At 45.5% G+C, this 20,649-nt stretch overlaps 1 protein-coding gene across 1 annotated transcript in view; it reads right to left on the bottom strand.

Moving 5' to 3' along the window:
• The window catches only part of LOC126195729 (facilitated trehalose transporter Tret1-like), a 29,825-nt gene extending 12,934 nt beyond the window's left edge, over positions 1-16,891 (bottom strand). Inside the window, exons 1-3 of the mRNA XM_049934358.1 lie at positions 16,650-16,891; positions 11,024-11,303; positions 2,086-2,394 (exon numbers count right to left, since the gene is read on the bottom strand). Of these exons, the coding sequence (XP_049790315.1) occupies positions 2,086-2,394; positions 11,024-11,303; positions 16,650-16,891 (831 nt within the window). The remainder of the gene's footprint in view (positions 1-2,085; positions 2,395-11,023; positions 11,304-16,649) is intronic.
• Between the last annotated feature and the right edge of the window lie 3,758 nt (positions 16,892-20,649).

Raw genomic sequence — 20,649 nt, 5'->3', positions numbered from 1 at the left:
TATCCAATAAGAGGTGACATGCAAGTCGTCGATAGGAATACTGTAGCAGCTAGGAGTCGGATTAAGACCAAATACACTACTAGCCATTAAAATTGCTACACCACGAAGATGACTTGCTACAGACGCGAAATTTAACCGACAGAAGGAAGATGCTGTGATATGCAAATGATTAGTTTTTCAGAGCGTTCACGCAAGGTTGGCGCCGGTGGCGTCACCTACAACTTACTGACATGAGGAAAGTTTCCAACAGATTTCTCATACACAAACAGCAGTTGACCGGCGTTGCCTGGTGAAACGTTGTTGTGATGCCTCGTGTAAGGAGGAGAAATGCGTGCCATCACGTTTCCGACTTTGATAAAGGTCGGATTGTAGCCTATCGCGGTTGCGGTTTATCGTATCGCGATATTGCTGCTCGCGACGGTCGAGATCCTGTGACTGTTAGCAGAATATGGAATCGGTGGGTTCAGGAAGGTAGTACGGAACGCCGTGCTGGATCCCAACGACCTCGTATCACTAGCAGTCGAGATGACAGGCATTTATCCGCATGGCTGTAACGGATCGTGCAGCCACGTCTCGATCCCTGAGTGAACAGATGGGGACGTTTGCAAGACAACAACCATCTGCACGAACAGTTCGACAACGTTTGCAGCAGTATGGACTATCAGCTTGGAGACCATGGCTGCGGTTACCCTTGACGCTGCATCACAGACAGGAGCACCTGCGATGGTGTACTCAACGACGAACCTGGGTGCACGAATGGCAAAACGTCATTTTTTCGAATGAATCCAGGTTTTGTTTACAGCATCATGATGGTCGTATCCATGTTTGGCGACATCGCGGTGAACGCACATTGGAAGCGTGGACTCGTCATCGCCATACTGGCGTATCACACGGCGTGATGGTATGGGGTGCCATTGGTTACACGTCTCGGTCACCTCTTGTTCGCACTGACGGCACTTTGAACAGTGAACGTTACATTTCAGGCGTGTTACGGCCCGTGGTTTTACCCTTCATTCGATCCCAGCGAAACCCTACATTTCAGCAGAATAATGCACGACCGCATGTTGCAGGTCCTGTCCGGGCCTTTCTGGATACAGAAAATGTTCGACTGCTGCCCTGGCCAGCACATTCTCCAGATCTCTCACCAATTAAAAACGTCTGGTCAATGGTGGCTGAGCAACTGGCTCGTCACAATACGCCAGTCACTACTCCTGATGAACTGTGGTATCGTGTGTAAGCTGCATGGGCAGCTGTACCTGTACACGTCATCCAAGCTCCGTTTGACTATATGCCCAGGCGTATGAAGGCCGTTATTAAGGCCAGAGGTGGTTGTTCTGGGTACTGATTTCTCAGGATCTATGTGTTGTGGCGTAACAAGACAGCCACGCCACTCGGAAGTAGCCGAAAGGCACGCGTTAACTCACGCAGGCTAGTAGATAGGTCTGAAACAGGATACGTAATGAATGCTATAAAGAAAAGTACGTAGCTCCTGGAATACTTAACTTTAATCCATCCTTGTGGTACATCGCTCTTGACGATACAAGTGAGACTCTTTAGATACAAGCTATGTAATGCTAATGGCGCCTTGCTAGGTCGTAGCCATTGACTTAGCTGCAGGCTATTCTAACTATCTGCTCTGCAAATGTGCGAGGCTTCGTCAGTGTGCATCGCTAGCTAAGTCGTCCGTACAACTGGGGCGGGTGCTAGTAAGTCTCTCGAGACCTGCCGTGTGGTGGCGCTCGGTCTGCGATCACTGACAGTGGCGACACGCGGGTCCGACATGTACTAATGGACCGCGGCCGATTTAAAGCTACCACTTAGCAAGTGTGGTGTCTGGCGGTGACACCACACTATGCACCCAAATTGCGTGAAAATGTAATCACATGTCAGTTCTAGTATAATATTTGTCCAATGAATACCCGTTTATCATCCGCATTTCTTCTTGGTGTAGCAATTTTAATGGCCAGTAATGTAGAGAAACGACAGTTGGGACACTGTTTCCGATGGTATCCTCATTCTTGTAATGAAAGACAGAGACACACTACTCCGCACAGGTACGACGCTAACGAGGGTCTGTGATCGTACCTGCAGCGCACCCAGGACGATGGTGGCCACCTCTGGAGATACGGACCCTCCAGCCTCGTCGAAGATGAGGACCGCGTAGTTGAGGACAGCGAAGGAGCCGCACAGCTGGGCGTTGGCGCCGGCCACCAGGACGATGGCGAAGCCCAGCAGGCTGGCCCGGCAGCGCAGCAGCTCAGCAAGCGAGGCAGCTCTGCCGACGCCGCCGCCGTAGCCCGCCTCGGCCGTGTCTCTGCCCAGAGACGCCTGTATGCGCTCCACCTCGCGATCCACCTGCCGCTCGGAGATCCCACGGCGCAGCCACCTCAGCGCCTGCGCACACCCGTGGCACGTAAAAGCAATCGTGCCTCTGATACCCGTATGACTACACACTGTATCTCTACGACATATAGGAGAGTAAACGTACAAGGTCTAATCAAAAACAACGGGAACTTTTTTATTTCGCCGGTATTGTAAACCCGATTTTCAATGTTTGCTACACATGTACCTGAGACGTGGGACTTAGGGAAAGCAGGAAAAGGTGTGGACAGGGCTTAATCAGTTACTGTTAGTTGCGCAGTGAACACATACAGTTTATTTAAGGAAATAATTTTTTTAAAAAATTTTTTAAAAAATATTTTTTAATTTTTTTTTTTTTTGAATTGACGGCAATACAAGCTACACTTACGGCTGAAGGCCCTATTAAGAGAGAATTCAAAATTATTTGTCGGCTGAAGGCCACAAGCAGTACTTCAGAAAAATTAACGGCTGAAGGCGTGAATCACAAATAAGGAAAAAAAATTGGGGTTTAACGTCCCGTCGACATCGAGGTTATTAGAGACGGAGCACACACGCAGAATGTTTCAAGGGTGGGTAAGGAAATCAGCTGTACCCTTTCAAGGGAACTGTCCCATTATTTGCCTGGAGCGATTTAGGGAAATCACAGAAACCTAAATCTGGACGACCGGACTTGGATATAAAAGTCATCCTTCCGAATGCGAGTCTAGTGTGCGACCTTCTGCGCCCCCTAGCCCACTGGCTAAAAGATGAGATTGGTTGATAGGTCACATTCTGAGGCACCAAGGAATGGTCAGTTTGGCAAAGGCAGGAGGTGTGTGTGTGGGGTGGGGGTGTGTGGGGGGGGTGGGGTGGGGGGGAGAGGGAATACAAGTGTAGAGAGAGTCCAATGCTTTAATGCAGTAAATGGATGTAGGTTGCAGTAGTTACGCAGAGATGAAAAGCCTCGCATAGGATAGACTGTCTCCGAGAGCTGCTCCAGTCAGTCTTCGGAATGAACATTACAACGACGACTACCGCTCACAACTAACTGTTTTCAAATGGTTCAAATGGCTCTAAGCACTATGGGACTTAACATCTGAGGCCATCAGTCCCCCTAGAACTTAGGACTACTTAAACCTATCTAACCTAAGGACATCACACACATCCATGCCGAGGCAGGATTCGAACTTGCGACCGTAGCATTCGCGCGGTTCCGGACTAGTACCGCTCGGCCACCGCGGCCGGCAAAAAAAAAATTGATTACAACACAAGCTACACTGATGGATGAAGGCCTTTAGAAGAATTCAAATTATTTGTCGGCTGAAGGCCATAAGCAATAGGAGTAATTTTAATAAAATATTATTTTGAAACAATTGACACAATCAGACCAATTAAAAAAAGGTAGTGATCCACAGACAGCGCTGCAAGGATCGAGCTGAGAAGAGTCCCTACATCTGCGTAAGCGGCGAGTCAGCCAGCCACGAGTTACGCTCACCTCACAGAATGGCAACTCAAACTAGGGATAGTTTAATCGCCGATCAGTCCTCTTACCAAATCCACCTAACGTGTGATAACCAGTATAACGATGGAATAATTCAGGCGAGGGCGAAGTGACAGACAGAACTGCGTTTGCAGAATCCGGCTTTTAAAACACCGAAAGGCAGAAGGTACCACTCCACAAACGCAGTACGCAGACAGCGTTAAAGTAACTGCTCATTCAAACACACTAGATACACACGGACCCGCGAAAACAATTCTACCAACAACTCAAACAGTGCTAACACAAGTCACTGTGGAACAACAAGCGTGAACCACAAGTTGACACAAACACAGAGGGGCCCAGAAGCGGTCGTCCGATACACGTCGTCCGATGAGACGACCGACCGACCGACCGAACGACCAACCAACGGTCGTCCCCGCTCAAGTCAGGCAAGGGAAATGAATCGTCGACTGACAGCTTATTGCCATGTCTCACACACACACACACACACACACACACACGCACACACACACACAAATGAAGGCTGCACTACTCGAATATAACGACCCATTCAACTGAAACTCGCTGAATCCGGACCTCGGCGTGGTCGTGAACTCTCGCGACCACATCCTTCCATCGGGCAGCGCATGTAATGCCAGCTGCCCCGGCGAGCGCTGGCGCTGTGCGGATGTCACTGCTCCTTGACACACGACGGCCCGGGCACACCAGAGGTCGATCCAAAGATAGTACCACAGTAATTGCTATCAATAAGCGCTGCAGCTGCCACTGTCAGGCAGACAAAGCGAGCGAAAGTAGTGGCGCCAGTGAACAGTCTTAGTGTGAACGGCACAAACGCGAGCCGGACCACGGCTCAGCACCTGATGTATTTTTTCATTTGTAGATTTTTCTATATTTAGTTTATTGTTGACAGTCAACAATAGGTTATACTTGTTTTCAAGTATTCGGCGAATTTTTACTTACGAAAAAAATTGATCAAAGAATTTGCATTAAATCTTACTTGGTAAAGTGCAGCACAGCATTCGAAATGTTGACTGTGGCTTTGGCGAATCTACTGTGGTGTCACCGCCAGACACCACACTTGCTAGGTGGTAGCCTTTAAATCGGCCGCGGTCCGTTAGTATACGTCGGACCCGCGTGTCGCCACTATCAGTGATTGCAGACCGAGCGCCGCCACACGGCAGGTCTAGAGAGACTTCCTAGCACTCGCCCAGTTGTACAGCCGACTTTGCTAGCGATGGTTCACTGACAAATTACGCTCTCATTTGCCGAGACGATAGTTAGCATAGCCTTCAGCTACGTCATTTGCTACGACCTAGCAAAGCGCCATTACCAGTTACTATTGATGCTGTAAAACATGTACCGTCAAGAGCGATGTTCACCAATTATGGATTAAAGTTAAGTATTCCAGCAGCTACGTACGTTTTTTGTTAGTCTCATTTCCTTGACCTGTTTCAGACCTCACGCCAGCCTGCGTGAGCTAAAACGCGTGCCTTTCGGCTTCATCTCATAGTGGGTTGGCTCTCTTGCCAATCCACAACATCTACTATGACTAAGACAAGAGTTTACGGTTTCAGAGAGGCTCGAGAAGACGCTGGAAACGACAATCTGCCTGGGCGGCCTAGCACATCAGCTGCTGATGGCAGTATGGAGGAAGTAAAGAAAGTGTCTCCGGAAAATCGCCGAATCACCATCAGAGGGGTTGCTGATAATGTAGACATACTCTTTGGCTCATGTCAAGGATTTTTTTTCGGATGGTTGGGGCATGAATCGTGTAGCAGCTCTGAAATTGTTGAGTTTCGACCAAGAACGGCGTCACATAGACATCGATTAGGGATTGCTGAATGAAGTCGACAACAATCCAGAACCTCTAAAGAAGGTTATAACAGGTGACGAAACATAGGTGTAGGGCTATGACGCAGAAACCAATGCCCAATGGTTCCAACGGGAACTGCCTAAAGACCCAAGGCCGAAAAAACTTGGTTAATATCGATCACATATGAAGGTTCGTCTTACTGTTTTCTTCGTTTACAAGGGATAGCTCGTCATGAGTTCTTGCCTTATGGTCTTATGGTCAATAAGGAACACTATCTGGACGTTATGCACCGTTTGCTGAAGAAATCCGAACAAAGCGACCACAACTGCAGAAAAACACTTGTGGAAATTGCATCACCGTAATGCTTTCGCTCACACCTCAATGATTGTTCGCCTATTTTTTGGCAAAATACGAAACCGTTATGTTGCCTCACCCACCTTACTCGCTGGACATGACCTCTTGCGACTTCTTTCTATCCAGAGGCTGAAGAGAACCATGAAAGGACATCGTTTTTCCACAATTGATGAGATAAAAACAGGATCGCTGAAGGAACTGCACACCATAAAAAAGTGAGTTTCAGAATTTCTTCGAATATTGGAAAAAGTGCTTCCTCAGGTGTATTATATCTGAGAGGGATTACTTTGAAGACGACAAAGATGATGAATAAATAAATATTCTTTAAGAAACACAAAAATTCCTGTTACCTTTTGGTCACAACTCGTGCGTATAACCTGAAATCGTGCTTTCATCAGTCCTTTTATTGTGTAGATCAACATAGAGTGAAATTCAGGTAGCGTATGTTGCATACTTTCCAATGACGATCTTTGCAATATTAGCTACATGTATTTCAGAAATTCATGCAGGTAGAAAGGTACGGCTTTCGGCATAGTTTTCACATACAAACCTAAAGTTTTTATTTTGTTTTTCGGATTTCCAGGTTAATTATTCACGAAAATGGCCACCCACTAGCAAAAGGCACACTTTGCTGAAGCACTCCACTGTCACGCCCGACCATCGGACAGACAAAGAATCCAGAGGTGTCATATCAATTTGTCAAGCGTCTAGACTGTTACAACTACCACCCTGTGCACAGGATGCTACTCAGAACCTTATGCCTACAAGGAGCAGTTGCTGCATGCGCTTCAGCCTGACCAAAGCTCAAAGCATTTGCAGCTGAGATTCTTTGTGGCACCGAGGATGGCCGAGACTGTATGAAAAAGGAAACGTACAAGGATGAAGCTTGCTTTCATGTGTCCGCGAAGATAGAGTGTGAAGATCTGGGGCTCTGAGAACATCCACTTTAGTTCCGTAACTATGCTCGACACTCCGGAGGTTAACATGCGGTGTGGTCTGATTCATAACCGTTTGCTAGGCTGAGGCGGCACAGCCTCGACTCCTTTCCAGAACATGTTGGAACAGACTGCATTTCGACAGTTCGAAGAAATGCATCCTGACGTCATGCTGCAATTGGATTGTGCTCCTCCTCACTGGGCCTCAGTCGTTACGAAGGCAGTGGGCGACACATTTCCAAGTCGCTGGACTGGTGAAGGAAGGCCCATTTTCTGGCCTCGAAGACTTCCGGACAAAAGCCAATTAGATTTTTTTCTTTGGGGCTTTGTGAAAGATCGTCTACGAGACGACGGTGCAGTATCTGCAGAAACTGCGAGCTCGCTTTAGCGCAGCAATCGAAAACGTTAATGAGGACATGCTAGGCCAGACATGGGAGGAACTATCACTTAGATATCCTGCGTGCTATAGATGGTGCGTACACTGAATCCTGTAAAAACTTAAGGCGTGTATGAACGTTGTGCCCATATCACACCTTACAACCTATCTCCACATCTGAAACATACGTGATCAGAACTCTAAAGATCATTTTGTAACACCCTGTATGTTTGCTTTACTGTCAGACTTGTGATTCACTTGTTCACATCTACGTCTACACTGTTACATTTAATTACATCTACATCGACATCCACATCTACATATATACTCCGCTAGCCACCAAGCGGTGTGTGGCGGAGGGCACAATTCGCGCCAAACTCGTAATTCCCCCGTCTGTTCCACTCGCGGATCGCGCGAGGGAAAAACGACTGTCTGAGCGCCTAAGTAAGAGCTCTAATTTCCCTTTTCTTCGAATGGTGACCATTGAAAGTTGGTGGTAATAATATATGCTCTACATCCTCGGCGAAGATCGGATTTCAGAATTTAGTGAGCAGCCCCTTCCGCTTAGCGCGCCGTCTATCTGCAAGTGTCTCTTACTTCAAACTTTCTATGAGATTTGTAACGCTCTCGCGTTGGCTGAATGTACCAGTTACGAATCTTGCCGCTCTTCTTTGGACCTTCTCAATATCTTGAATTAGACCCAACTGGTAAGGGACCCATGCAGACGAACAATAAGATTGGACGAACTAACGTATTGTAAGCTATTTCCTTTGTTGAAGGTCTGCATCGCTTCAGTATTCTACCAATACACCGCAATCTAGAGTTCGCCTTGCTCGTTACTTGTGAAATCTTATCATTCCATCTGAGATCATATCGAATAGTCACATCCAGATATTTGACGTATGTTACCGCTTCCAAAGGCTGGGCATTTATTTTGTACTCGTACATTAATGGGGATTTTCGCCTTGTTATACGCAGTAGGTTACACTTACTAATATTGAGAGATAACTGCCAGTCACTGCACCACGCATTTATTTTCTGCAAATCCTCATTGATTTGTTCACAATTTTGATGTGATACTGCTTTCCTGTAGACTACAGCATCGTCGGCAAACAGTCTAATGCCACTGTCAATACCATCAACCAGATCGTTTGTGTGAATCGTAAAAACCTGCGGACGTATTACACTGCCCTGGGGCACACCTAAAGTTGCGCTTGTTTCTGTTGAAGTCATCCCGTTCAGGACGACATACTGCTTCCTGTCTGTTAGAAAACTATCTATCCAACCGCATATGTCATAAGATAGGTCGTAAGTGCGTCCTTTTTGGAGCAAGCGACAGTGCGGAACCGAGTCGAACGCCTTTCGCAAGTCGAGAAATATGACATCAACCTGGGAGCCGGTATCTACAGCCTGTTGTATATCATGCACCAAGAGGGCCAGCTGTGTCTCGCATGACCGCTGTTTCCTAAAACCGTGCTGGTTTCTGCAGATGAGCTTCTCAGGATCTAGAAAGGTCATTATGTCTGAACACAAAATATGTTCCGTGATTCTACAACAAATCGATGTCAGTGAAATTGGCCGATAACTATGTGCATCCGATTTTCTACCATTTTTATAGATTGCTATGGCCTGGGCCTTCTTCCAGTCCAGTGGAACTTTCCGCTGTTCTAATGATATCTGATAGATGATGGATAAGAAAGGTAATTAACTGACAAGTGTACGATTTAAATACATTTGTACTAAGAAAATATTTCGTAGTGAAGTCAGTGTCGGGTCGCTAAGACACATTCACATAAAAATGTTTCGTCTGCCGACCCGTATTTACTGGAACATTCGCGCTTCTGTTATTATTTTGACTCGTGTCAGTTAGCGTTACTAAACATAATAAACCTGCATAGTATGTCAGAACAATTCTCTTCTCCCGCCCCCTTCTATCCAGTTTCTTTATGCGACTGCGGGTGAGGCGAAGAAAAAAGGCCCTAATTTATTTAACTTTCCTGTAATGCCTGCTATATGGGGCGTACATATTAACGCATCGTTCTTCCGCTTATGTATGAGATGTATACTTATTTGGAGCATATTCTGTGTGTGTCGTAGTCCAATCGTGGGCGAGCGTGGTTTTCTAAGCAACTTTCTTCTTGGGTGAACTACACTTCCTTTAGATCGAGGATAGGAACCCGTGTCTTGGGTGAACAACACTTCCTTAAGATTTTCAGATTAATGTATGTGTGACAAACGCCTTTGTAAAACAATAAGGTGCGAGCGGTAGTCGTTGTTGTAGTCTTCATTCCGAAGACTGACTGGTGCAGCTCTCGGAGACAGTCTATCCTTTGCAAGGCTTTTCATCTCTGCGTAACTACTGCAACCTACATCCATTTATTGTATTCAAGCATGAGACTCTCTCTACAGTTTTATCCCCTCTCCCTGCCCCCTCCCCCAGCCACACACACGCCTCCTGCCTTTGCCAAACTGACCATTCCTTAGTGCCTCAGAATGTGACCTATCAACCAATCTCCTCTTTTAGCCAGTGAGCGAGGTGGCGCACAAGTTAGCACACTCGACCTGCATTCGTAAGGATGACAGTTTATTTCCATGTCCGGTCATCCAGAGTTAGGTTTCTGCGATTTCCCTAAATCGCTCCAGGCAAATGACGGGACGGTTCCCTTGAAAGGGTACCGCTGATTTCCTTTGCCACCCTTTCCGTCTTTGATGAACTCGATGTCGACGGGACGTTAAACCCTAATTTTGCTTCCTCACGCCTTTTAACCAAGTTGTGCCACAAATTTCTTTTTCCCGCAGTTCATTCAGTATCTGATCATTAGTTCTTCGCCACCCATCAGCTCGCTACCTATCTAATTTTCCACGATGTTCTGTAGCACCACATTCGAAAAGCTTCTGTTCTCTTACTGTGTGAACTGCTTTTCGTCCACGTTTCGCTTTTGCACAACGATATTCTCCATACAAACACCTTCAGAAAATACTTCTTAACACTTAAATTTATAAATTACTTGTCCAGCATATGGAGCAGTCTGAGACAGGTTCCCAAAGTGAAGTATTGGTTAGCAATCAAATAAACGCACCAGTTGCGTTTCTATTTCTTTTTTAGTTGCCACGTACGGTTTCCCTTGTTTCCTCTACTAATTGCTAAATGTACACATTGAATAATATCAGGGAGAGGTACAGCCGTGTCGCACTCCGTTTTCAAGCACTGCTTCCCTTTCGTGCCCTACGTCTCTTATAACTCCTGACAGGTTTATGTACAACTTGTGCATAACTTAGAAAAAATGGTTCAAATGGCTCTGAGCACTGTGGGACTTAACTTCTGAGGTAACCAGTCCCCTAGAACTTAGAACTACTTAAAACCTAACTAACCTATGGACATCACACACATCCATGCCCGAGGCAGGATTCGAACCTGGGACCGTATCGGTCGCGCGGTTCCAGACTGAAGCGCCTAGAACCGCTCGGCCACCAGTGTCCGGCCATAACTTAGACTTCCTGTATTTTACCCTTGCTACCTTCAAAATTTCAAAGAGAGTATTCCAGTCAAAGTTGTCAAAATCTGTTCCTGAATCTACAAATACTGCCATAAAATTGTAATTAGCACCTCGTAAATATAAAGTCTTTTGTATCTCATTGCTGGTATACGCCTGCAGTCCAAGCGCGCCCTCAAATCCTCGCGCCACAGTCCTTACAGCTGTTACCTTTCTGGCGTGGTGATGTCGGCGAACGTGCATCAGTCTGTGCGGTGTCTCTGGCATGAACGCGAAACAGAAGACGAAAGTGAGGACCGGAGCGAGGTTCAGGTAGAGGACGACGTCGTAAGGCAGGTAGGCGCCCACAACGAAGGCGCACAGCGAGCCACAGTTGCAGAACAGCGGCAGCAGGGAGCCGAGGGCTCCGCGTACCTTGTCCGTCGTCGTCTCGCTGACGTAGAGCGTCGCCATCACCATGGTGCCAGCCGACTGCACGCCGACAAGCACTCTGCAAAGCCAAGTAGAGTGGCGACATTCCCTTGAGCGTCAGATTGAGGAGCAACAGCTAGGTAGCATTTACACGTACTAATTTTTTTTATTTAAATAAAAATAAATTCTTAATATGTTTGTAAATTGGACCAAATGGTATACAATAATTTCTTCTAACATCATACTGATTCCTATCCCTATAAGTCCTTACCTATCCCGATACAGATAGTCCTTCGTCATTGTGAATTTTTAATAGGTATGAAAACACTTGTAAGATTTAGAATGATAAACGTGGTACACATGCAATGCATAATTCATTACTCATGAATGAATAGTTTCCTTCCTTGCTATTACATTACTTTCTAACTGATGCATGTATATTTCACGTCTTTACTATCATCTTCTCCTCTCCCACCTGCCTCCTCTCTCTGACCATAACACCCTTTCCATTATATCCTTCTCCCCTTTCTCTCTCTCTCTGGCTAATTGCTTTCCCCTTGACTCTCTATCCACCTCTTCCTACCCACTCTCTCAGTCCATATCCTCTCCCACTCTCTCTGTCCATCTTCTCCTTCCCCTATCTACTTCCTCCTCCCCTGTCCATCTCCTTCCACTCTCTCTCTCTCTCTATACCTATCCTTCTCCCATCTCGTGCCCCCCTCTCTGCTCAGCTGTGCCCATCCGCACATATACCCCATGGAATGCATTCTGATACTAACTGCACAAGACACCAGTTGTGCATAGCAGCCTAGATGCCAACTGTTGCCAAACTCTTTCACCCCACCCCTTTCCTTTCTGAACAGACATGCAAGAAAGTGAGTTAATACTGCATAGTCCTCCAGCTGTGAATTATATCTAAAATTTCAAGTCGCTAGCTTATTGCAAAGTTATTTGAAAATCAATTGCAAAATTTGTACTGGACAAACTGACAGGCAGACAAGAAAGCGATCAAATAAAAACGTGGGAGATATTAATTACATCCAAGAGACATCGTCGCCCCTATTGTCGATAATGCCCCCCCCCCCCCCCCCCATTTGGCGAAGAGCCACAAGTTTATATAGTTATGCCATACCCTTCTGAAGACACCCATTGTTGATTAGATGCTGTAGGGCGACCAAACAGTGGGGCTGTTAATGGATACATTTCATGCAGTTGCATGTATTCCTGTCTTGCAACAACCTCTTCATCTCCGAGTAGCACTTCAGTTATTTGTTGGGTGTACTCCAATCTTAGTCTACACCTACAGGTTTTAGCCTCTTCAGTGTCCTCGAGCACCATGTAAATCATGACGCCTTAGCATTTGTCCATAGTCGTGTCAATGTTTTTCCAAATGTTTCTCTCCTCGCCGAATTTGCAGGGGACCCTCTCATTTGTTATCAATCCACACACTAGGCTTCTCATGACCAGGAATGCCTGTGCTAGCCGGCTTTTTATGTCCTTGTTCCGTCAATCATCGGTTATTTTACTTCCAAGATAGGAGAACTCCATAACGAAGTCTACTTCGTGACTGCCAATTTTGATGTTAAGTTTCTTGGTAGTATCATCGTGCTACTGCTCATTACTTTTGTATTATTTCAGTTTACTCTCAATCCATATTCTGTACTCACTAGACAGTTCATTCCATTCAACAGATCCTTTAATTATTCTTCGTTTTCGCTCATGGTATCAATGTCATCAACGAATGTTATTGTTGACATCCTTTCACATTCGACTTTAATCCCACCGTTGAACATTTATTTGATTTCCATAATTGTTTTTTCAATGTGTAGATTGAACAGTAGGGGGGAAATATTGCGTCCATGATTCGTGCTCTTTTCAGTGTGAGACCTTAGTTCATCCTTCAGTCTTGTTCCTTTTTGGTTCTTGTACATATTGTATATTATCCATCTTTCCCTATACCTTACTCCCTTTTTTTAGAATTCTGAACATTTTGCACCGTTTTATATTGTTGATTGCTTTTTCTAGGTCAATAAACATACAACCATGTCCAGATCTTTCGTAAATATTCCATGACTGAACGCAACGTCAGAACTGCCCGAGTAGAGCCTTTACCTTTCTTGAAGCTATACTGCTTTCCTCAATTTCAACAATACACTGATGTGACAAAAATGGTGAAATACCTACTAATATGGTGTCGGATCTCCATTTGTCCAGCATGGTGCAACAGTTCGAAGTGGCGTGGAATCAACAAGTCGTTGGAAGTCCCCTGCAGGAACAATGAACCATACTGCCTCTATAGACGTCCAGAATTGCGAAAGTGCTGTCGGTGCATGATATTGTGCATGAACTGACATCTTGATTGATGTTCGATGGGCTTCATGTCGGACGATCTGGATGACCGAATCATTCACTTGAACAATCCAGAATGTTCCTCAAACCAGTCGCCTCGTGACACGACATCCTTCTTTGGGAAGTATCCGAAGATAACGATTTCCAATAAACGATCGATTAAGTAGGACCAGAGGACCCAGTCCATTGAATGTAAACACTGCTCACACCATTATTGTGCCATCACGAGCTTGCACAGTGCCTTGTTGACAACTTGCGTCCACGGCTTCGTAGGATCTGCGCCACACTTGAATCCTACCCTCAGCTCTTACCTACTGAAATGAGATTCATCTGACTAGAGCACAGTTTTCCAGTCGACCGATATGGTCACGAGGCCAGGAAAGGCGCTGCAGGGGGCGATGTCGTGCTGTTAGCAAAGGGACCTGCGTCAATCGTCTGCTGCATATCCCATTAACGCCAAATTTCGTCCCACTGTCCTAACGGGTAGGTTCATCGTACGTCCCACATTAGTTCCTGTGGTTACTTCAGGTAGTGGCTCTGAGCACTATGGGATTCAACTTCTGAGGTCATTAGTCCCCTAGAACTTAGAACTAGTTAAACCTAACTAACCTACGGACATCACAAACATCCATGCCCGAGGCAGGATTCGAACCTGCGACCGTAGCGGTCTTGCGGTTCCAGACTGCAGCGCCTTTAACCGCACGGCCACTTCGGCCGGCACTTCAGGTAGTGTTGCTTGTCGGTTAGCACTGACAACTCTATGGAAACGTCACTGGTCTCGTTCGGTAATGGAAAACTGTCAACCACTGCGTTGTGCCTAGTAGGAGGTAATGCCTTAAATGTTATATTGTAGGCACACTCCTGACACTTTGGACCTCTAAATATTGAATTCCATAAATTTTCCGAAATGGAGTGTACAATGGCTCTAGCTCGAACTTTCATTCCGTGTTCAAAGTCTGTTAATTCCCGTCGTGTGGCCATAAATACTTGAGTACAAGTAACAATTGGTTCAAATGGCTATGAGAACTATGGGACTTAACATCTGAGGTCATCAGTCCCCTAGAACTTAGAGCTACTTAAACCTATCTAACGTAAGGACATCAAAAATGGTTCAAATGGCTATGAGAACTATGGGACTTAACATCTGAGGTCATCAGTCCGCTAGAACTTTGAACTACTTAAACCTAACTAACCTAAGGACATCAAAAATGGTTCAAATGGCTATCAGAACGATGGGACTTAACATCTGAGGTCATCAGTCCCCTAGAACTTAGAACTACTTAAACCTAACCAACCTAAGGACATCACACACATCCATGCCCGAGGCAGGATTCGAACCTGCGACTTTAGCGGTCGCGCGGTTCCGGACTGAAACGCCTAGAACCGCTTGGCCACCGTGGCCGGCTACAAATAACACCTCCGCTAGTGCATTATCCTTTTTTACCTTGTGTACGCCATCTGTGTAAGTGCAAATCGCTATCCTATTACTTTTGCCACCTCATTTTGTAATGAAAAAGGTTAGATTGATATTCACCGTAAGAATGACACGTCGAGTTGCACACATACACAACGAGAATACTGGTACACATTGATCTTTGGGACAGAGCCTTCTTCAGAAAGGAAGAGAAACACACACACACACACACACACACACACACACAAATTCACCCAAGCGAGCACACCTCACGCATACATGACCGCTATCTCCCCCTGCTCTAGCCAGGATGGCCGGAGATAACGGTAATGTGTGCATAATGTGTGCTTGCTTGTGTGAATTTGTGTGTTTCTTTTTGCTTCTGAAGTAGTTTTGGCCGAAAGCTCAATGTGTGACAGTCTTTTTGTTCTATGTGCGTGCAACTCAATGTGTCATTTTTACAGTGAATACCACTCTACTCTTTTCATAACATTGCTGATACTCCAAACTTAACTATCCATTGTTAGAGCTTCCATTTCTTTCTTTACTCTTCTGTTTGTTATTTTGTTGCCGTAAATGCTGTTGTGAATAATTTTGTGGTAGCTGAACATTATCAGATGATCGCAACAAATAGTTCATAACAATTCATTTTACCCCAAGATCTTGACGGTTCAGATTATGACCCTACTTTTCTCAGGAACTTCGAGAAGATGCAACGTTTGCCATTTTGTTCGCCCCCATAGATTTACCTAAACCCATTTTACGTTGACGGATGCCTATAAATAGAGCGTTGTATACATTATAGATATCAGTTATTAGATCTGGAAATGAAATAGTATCACTGTTGTAGTTGTTATTGTTGTTGTGGTCTTCAGTCCAGAGACTGGTTTGATGCAGCTCTCCATGGTACTCTATCCTGTTGAAGCTGCTTCATCTCCCAGTACGTACTGCAGCCTACATCCTTCTGAATCTGTTTAGCGTATTCATCTCTTGGTCTCCCTCTAAGATTTTTACCCTCCACGCTGGCCTCCATTACTAAATTGGTGATCCTTCGATGTCTCAGAACATGTCCTACCAACCGATCCCTTCTTCTAATCAAGTTGTGCCACAAACTCCTCCCCAATTCTATTCAATACCTCCTCATTAGTTATGCGATCTACCCATCTAGTATTCAGCATTATTCTGTAGTACCACATTTCGAAAGCTTCTATTCTCTTTTTGTCCAAGCTATTTATAGTCCATGTTTCACTTCCATACACGGCTACACTCCATTAAATACTTTCAGAAACGACTTCCTGACACTTAAATCTATACTCGATGTTAACAAATTTCTCTTCTTCAGAAATGCTTTCCTTGCCATTGCCAGTCTACATTTTATATCCTCTCTGCTTCGACCATTCTCAGTTATTTTGCTCCCCAAATAACAAAACTCCTTTACTACTTTAAGCGTCTCATTTACTAATCTAATTCCCGCAGCATCACCCGACTTAATTCGACTACATTCCATTATCCTCGTTTTTCTTTTGTTGATGTTCATCTTATATCCTCCTTCCAAGACACTGTCCATTCCGTTCAACTGCTCTTCCAAGTCCTTTGCTGTCTCTGACAGAATTACAATGTCATCGTATGACTGAACATCTGTAAGTCGAGAATGGTCCTTACCTGGCGACGTAGAGGGCAACGACAGAGGTCGAGAACATCAGGATGGTCCACGAGACAAGTGCAGGTGTTATAGTCAGGTAGCCGAGCATTTTGCGGCCGACGTGGCCGCCGAGACCGGCGAACACGGGCACGAAGGCGCAGCTGGCGACCGCCATCAGCGCCACCAGCCACGAGCCCTGCTCCACCGTCAGCGGCTGGTCGGCCAGGCCGCTCTCTGCAGACAGCAGCTGCGGCAGCGCCATCGCGGGCCACGCCGTAGCCGAGCCCAGCGTGAACGTGTTCAGGTTCACTGTGCAGGCAGGCGCACACCAGTGTCATTGTTAAGGGCCCCCACTAATAACGTAGACTCGCAAAACCACAACTCCCACCGATACACTTACACTGTCTGATAAAAAGCGTCCAAACACATGGAATGCGAAATTGACCACTAAATTTTACAAGATGAGGATAGGCCAGTGGAAGAGTTGGGCAGGGGGGGTGGGGGGGGGGGGAGAGAAGAGCCGTGTTGTCAGCAGATATGTAGTAACAGTAGAATGGATCTGTGAGGAGGCCCCGGTGACACTGAATGTAGACTGGATTTCACCTAAGTAACAAATCCTTTGTAACGTATTACTATCTTTACGACGTTTCTCATCGACCCATATACGTTATATCGTATTTCTAACTGCTTCTCTCACACAAATAATGATAAAAATTCAGAAATTCAGGGTCGCCACCAACCATTATCCAGCATAAGCGTGGAATAGTGCCTTTCTATCCAATGACCATGGGCCGCCAATGGTATTCACAGGAGATGAGTTACCAGCGCCCCTTCTTATACATGAGAGCGGGAATATTAGCCAATGACTATGGCCCACAAATGGTAGCCATATGAATTTTAAATAATACTATCACTTCTCCAACATGAACACGTGAAAACTCCCCTTTTATAAGAGGACGAGACACTCGTCTCTGACAGTGTTCTAGCAGTGGCGGACACCAGAAGATCCTGAAGAAGATCCCAGCAGAGGGGTCGAAACGTAGATCATTTTAGAAGAAACATGACGCGGCCTAATAACCCAGAAGATTTTAACTTCACCTTCCTAAAAATTTAGAGAAAAACGGAGCTGGAAAATTATTAGTTTAATTACTTTAATAATTTAATTACAAGTAAGCAAATTGCTTTAAGTAGCCAGATAAATAGCTCCCCATGTCGTGCATGAAGCAACTTGATTAATTCAGGATTGGAAATCGGAGTAAGTGGGTAAGAACAACACCACAGAATTTATCTTTCACGTAGATTATTTATTGTATCTAAGTATTTGGTTGCACATCCAAACTACACATAACAGGTGCCTGACTAGAAATATTTAAGTAAGAATTACGTGAGAAGGTAACAGAGCACAATTTAACTACAGCAAGAAGAAACACAGAAAACGGGGGTGGGAGACAATGATACTATCATCTCCTTTGCATTCATACCATAAAAATAGCTCAGCGAGATTCGCATTACGATTCTACGCATGCACTACTCTGGACAGAGGTTTAACCAATGCACGAGGTTATGCGATACTTATTCAACATACTAACTGCGTTTGCTTCTTGCAAACGGCCGAACTAGAGCATGTGGGGCCTTCCGAATGAAACTGTTGTGCTTCTTTCTAGAAAGCACACGAAAGAACAGATATTCTTGCAGAAATTATAGCTCATTAAAGAAGCAAACTGTTAAAATAAAGCCTACTTCGGTGCAGTCGTGGACCAGGAGGGTCATTGATTACCAAACACGTGGCACAAAATCGACACACGAAGACAAAAGCAACGTCCACAAAATATAACATTAAAATCATTAAGTCATACCCGCTTCGACACAGTATTACACTCACGTACGGTTGAGGTGATCCTAACCAGCTTTTCCTAATAATCAGGTTTACCGTTTGAAATTCTACTTCATCGTTGCCGGCCGCGGTGGTCGTGCGGTTCTGGCGCTGCAGTCCGGAACCGCGGGACTGCTACGGTCGCAGGTTCGAATCCTGCCTCGGACATGGGTGTGTGTGATGTCCTTAGGTTAGTTAGGTTTAAGTAGTTCTAAGCTCTAGGGGACTTATGACCTAAGATGTTGAGCCCCATAGTGCTCACCGAGCGAGGTGGCGCAGTGGTTAGCACACTGGACTCGCATTCGGGAGGACGACGGTTCAATCCCGTCTCCGGCCATCCTGATTTAGGTTTTCCGTGATTTCCCTAAATCGTTTCAGGCAAATGCCAGGATGGTTCCTTTGAAAGGGCACGGCCGATTTCCTTCCCAATCCATCCCTAACCCGAGCTTGCGCTCCGTCTCTAATGACCTCGTTGTCGACGGGACGTTAAACACTAACCACCACCACCACCCATAGTGCTCAGAGCCATTTCTACTTCATCGTTGTTCAAAATGAACAAAGTAACTTTCACACTTTTCACTCAAACACCCGAAAATCGCCTATTTAAAGCAATATAATTATGGCACATTCGGAAAAATAACTCGCTTCAGACGCTTCAGTTAAGCTGAAGTTCTTAAGTATTTCAACAGTTAAACATAACGAAGTCCTCGCTCAACCTGCTTCCTGTCACCTGAAACCCTCGTTAAGAGGTATGATCCGTACTCACCAAGCGTTCATCGAAGAGAGCCGCTTTCTCTTTCGAGATTACCTAGCTCCCCGTGCAGCAGAAGCTACCAGAGGGGTAGCCCTCCGTCACCAACCTCACACACAAAAACAGCCTTCGACTAAGGTGGGTAAACCTCTCCGTTCAGGTATTGGAAACCTAAGTTGGTCATACTGTGCCCTCCTAACGAGAAGCAACATCGTCTGCTTCCAGGAGACAATGACCAACTCAGCGTTTCCCACAAAACAAAACCGAAACCCCACATTAAAACACACCTATAATATTCAATAGGCCTTATTTGAGTGTTCAGTCTTTCTGGAAGAGTTCATGAATTGAGCTAAAATCAAGTAGTAAAGTGAATAAGTTGTACCGAATTCGACAATCGTCTTCTGAAACGACTTCACAAAGACGTTGTACCTTCAAGGACATTTCAGGCATTTGAGTCTTTCCAAAACTGCCCAAATCGACTGTTCATGTCAGTGAAATGGAAACGTAAAGCCATAACAACAGCTAAACAAACAACGGGCAAACCTCATGGTCTGACAGAGAGGCACCTTCGAGCATTGAGGAGGATGTTTACAAAAAATCACATGAATTCAGCAGAAGTGCTATCAGCTGTCCAGTTAGCACAACGACTGTGGGGTAGGGATTTGAAAAGGATGGGCTATAATGGTCGAGCAGCTCCTTATAAGCTACACATTTCTGTATTGATTCTAAGCGACGCTTGAGATAGTGTCAAGAGAGGCGTCACTGGGCAGGGATCGTAGCGAAAAGAGTGATTTGGAGCGATGAATGACGGTATGTCCTGTGGTAATTCATGTAGTGTTTCCGGTTTGGCACACGTCTGGAGAACGTTATCTGGCATCATGTGTTGTGTCAGCAGTGAAGTATGAAGGAGGTGGTGGTATGGTACTGGGATCCTTTTCTTGGTTTCTGGGGTTCACATTATTGCTCTGAAGAAAACAGTCAATGTGGGAGAATATGAAACCATTTTACGACATTATGTGCTGTGTACAGAAAAGAAAGAGTTCGTATATGACGATTGTTTGTGTAGCCTGCCATTGCAACAAGTCATCAAGCAGTATCTGTAAGGCAATGGTTTGTGCACAGTAACATTCCAGAAATGAAGTGGCCTGCCCAGGGTCCCGACCTGTGCCCAAGGGAACACTTCTGGGGCGAGTTAGAAAGGCGAACCCGCTCCAGACAATAGCGTCCAACGTCATTGTCTGGTTTTGGCTGTTCAGGAAGACGGAGCTATCGTTCCTCCACGGACATTCGGGCACTAAAACTGTTCCCAGCATAGTTCAAACCATCACAGAAGCGAAAAGTGACCACACCCCACATTAACGTCCACTGATAGATGACCCTATTATTTTGTTGGGGT

Source organism: Schistocerca nitens, chromosome 7 (genome assembly GCF_023898315.1).
Source record: "Schistocerca nitens isolate TAMUIC-IGC-003100 chromosome 7, iqSchNite1.1, whole genome shotgun sequence".
Lineage (NCBI taxonomy): Eukaryota > Metazoa > Arthropoda > Insecta > Orthoptera > Acrididae > Schistocerca > Schistocerca nitens.
This window is presented reverse-complemented; position numbering and strand designations above follow the sequence as displayed.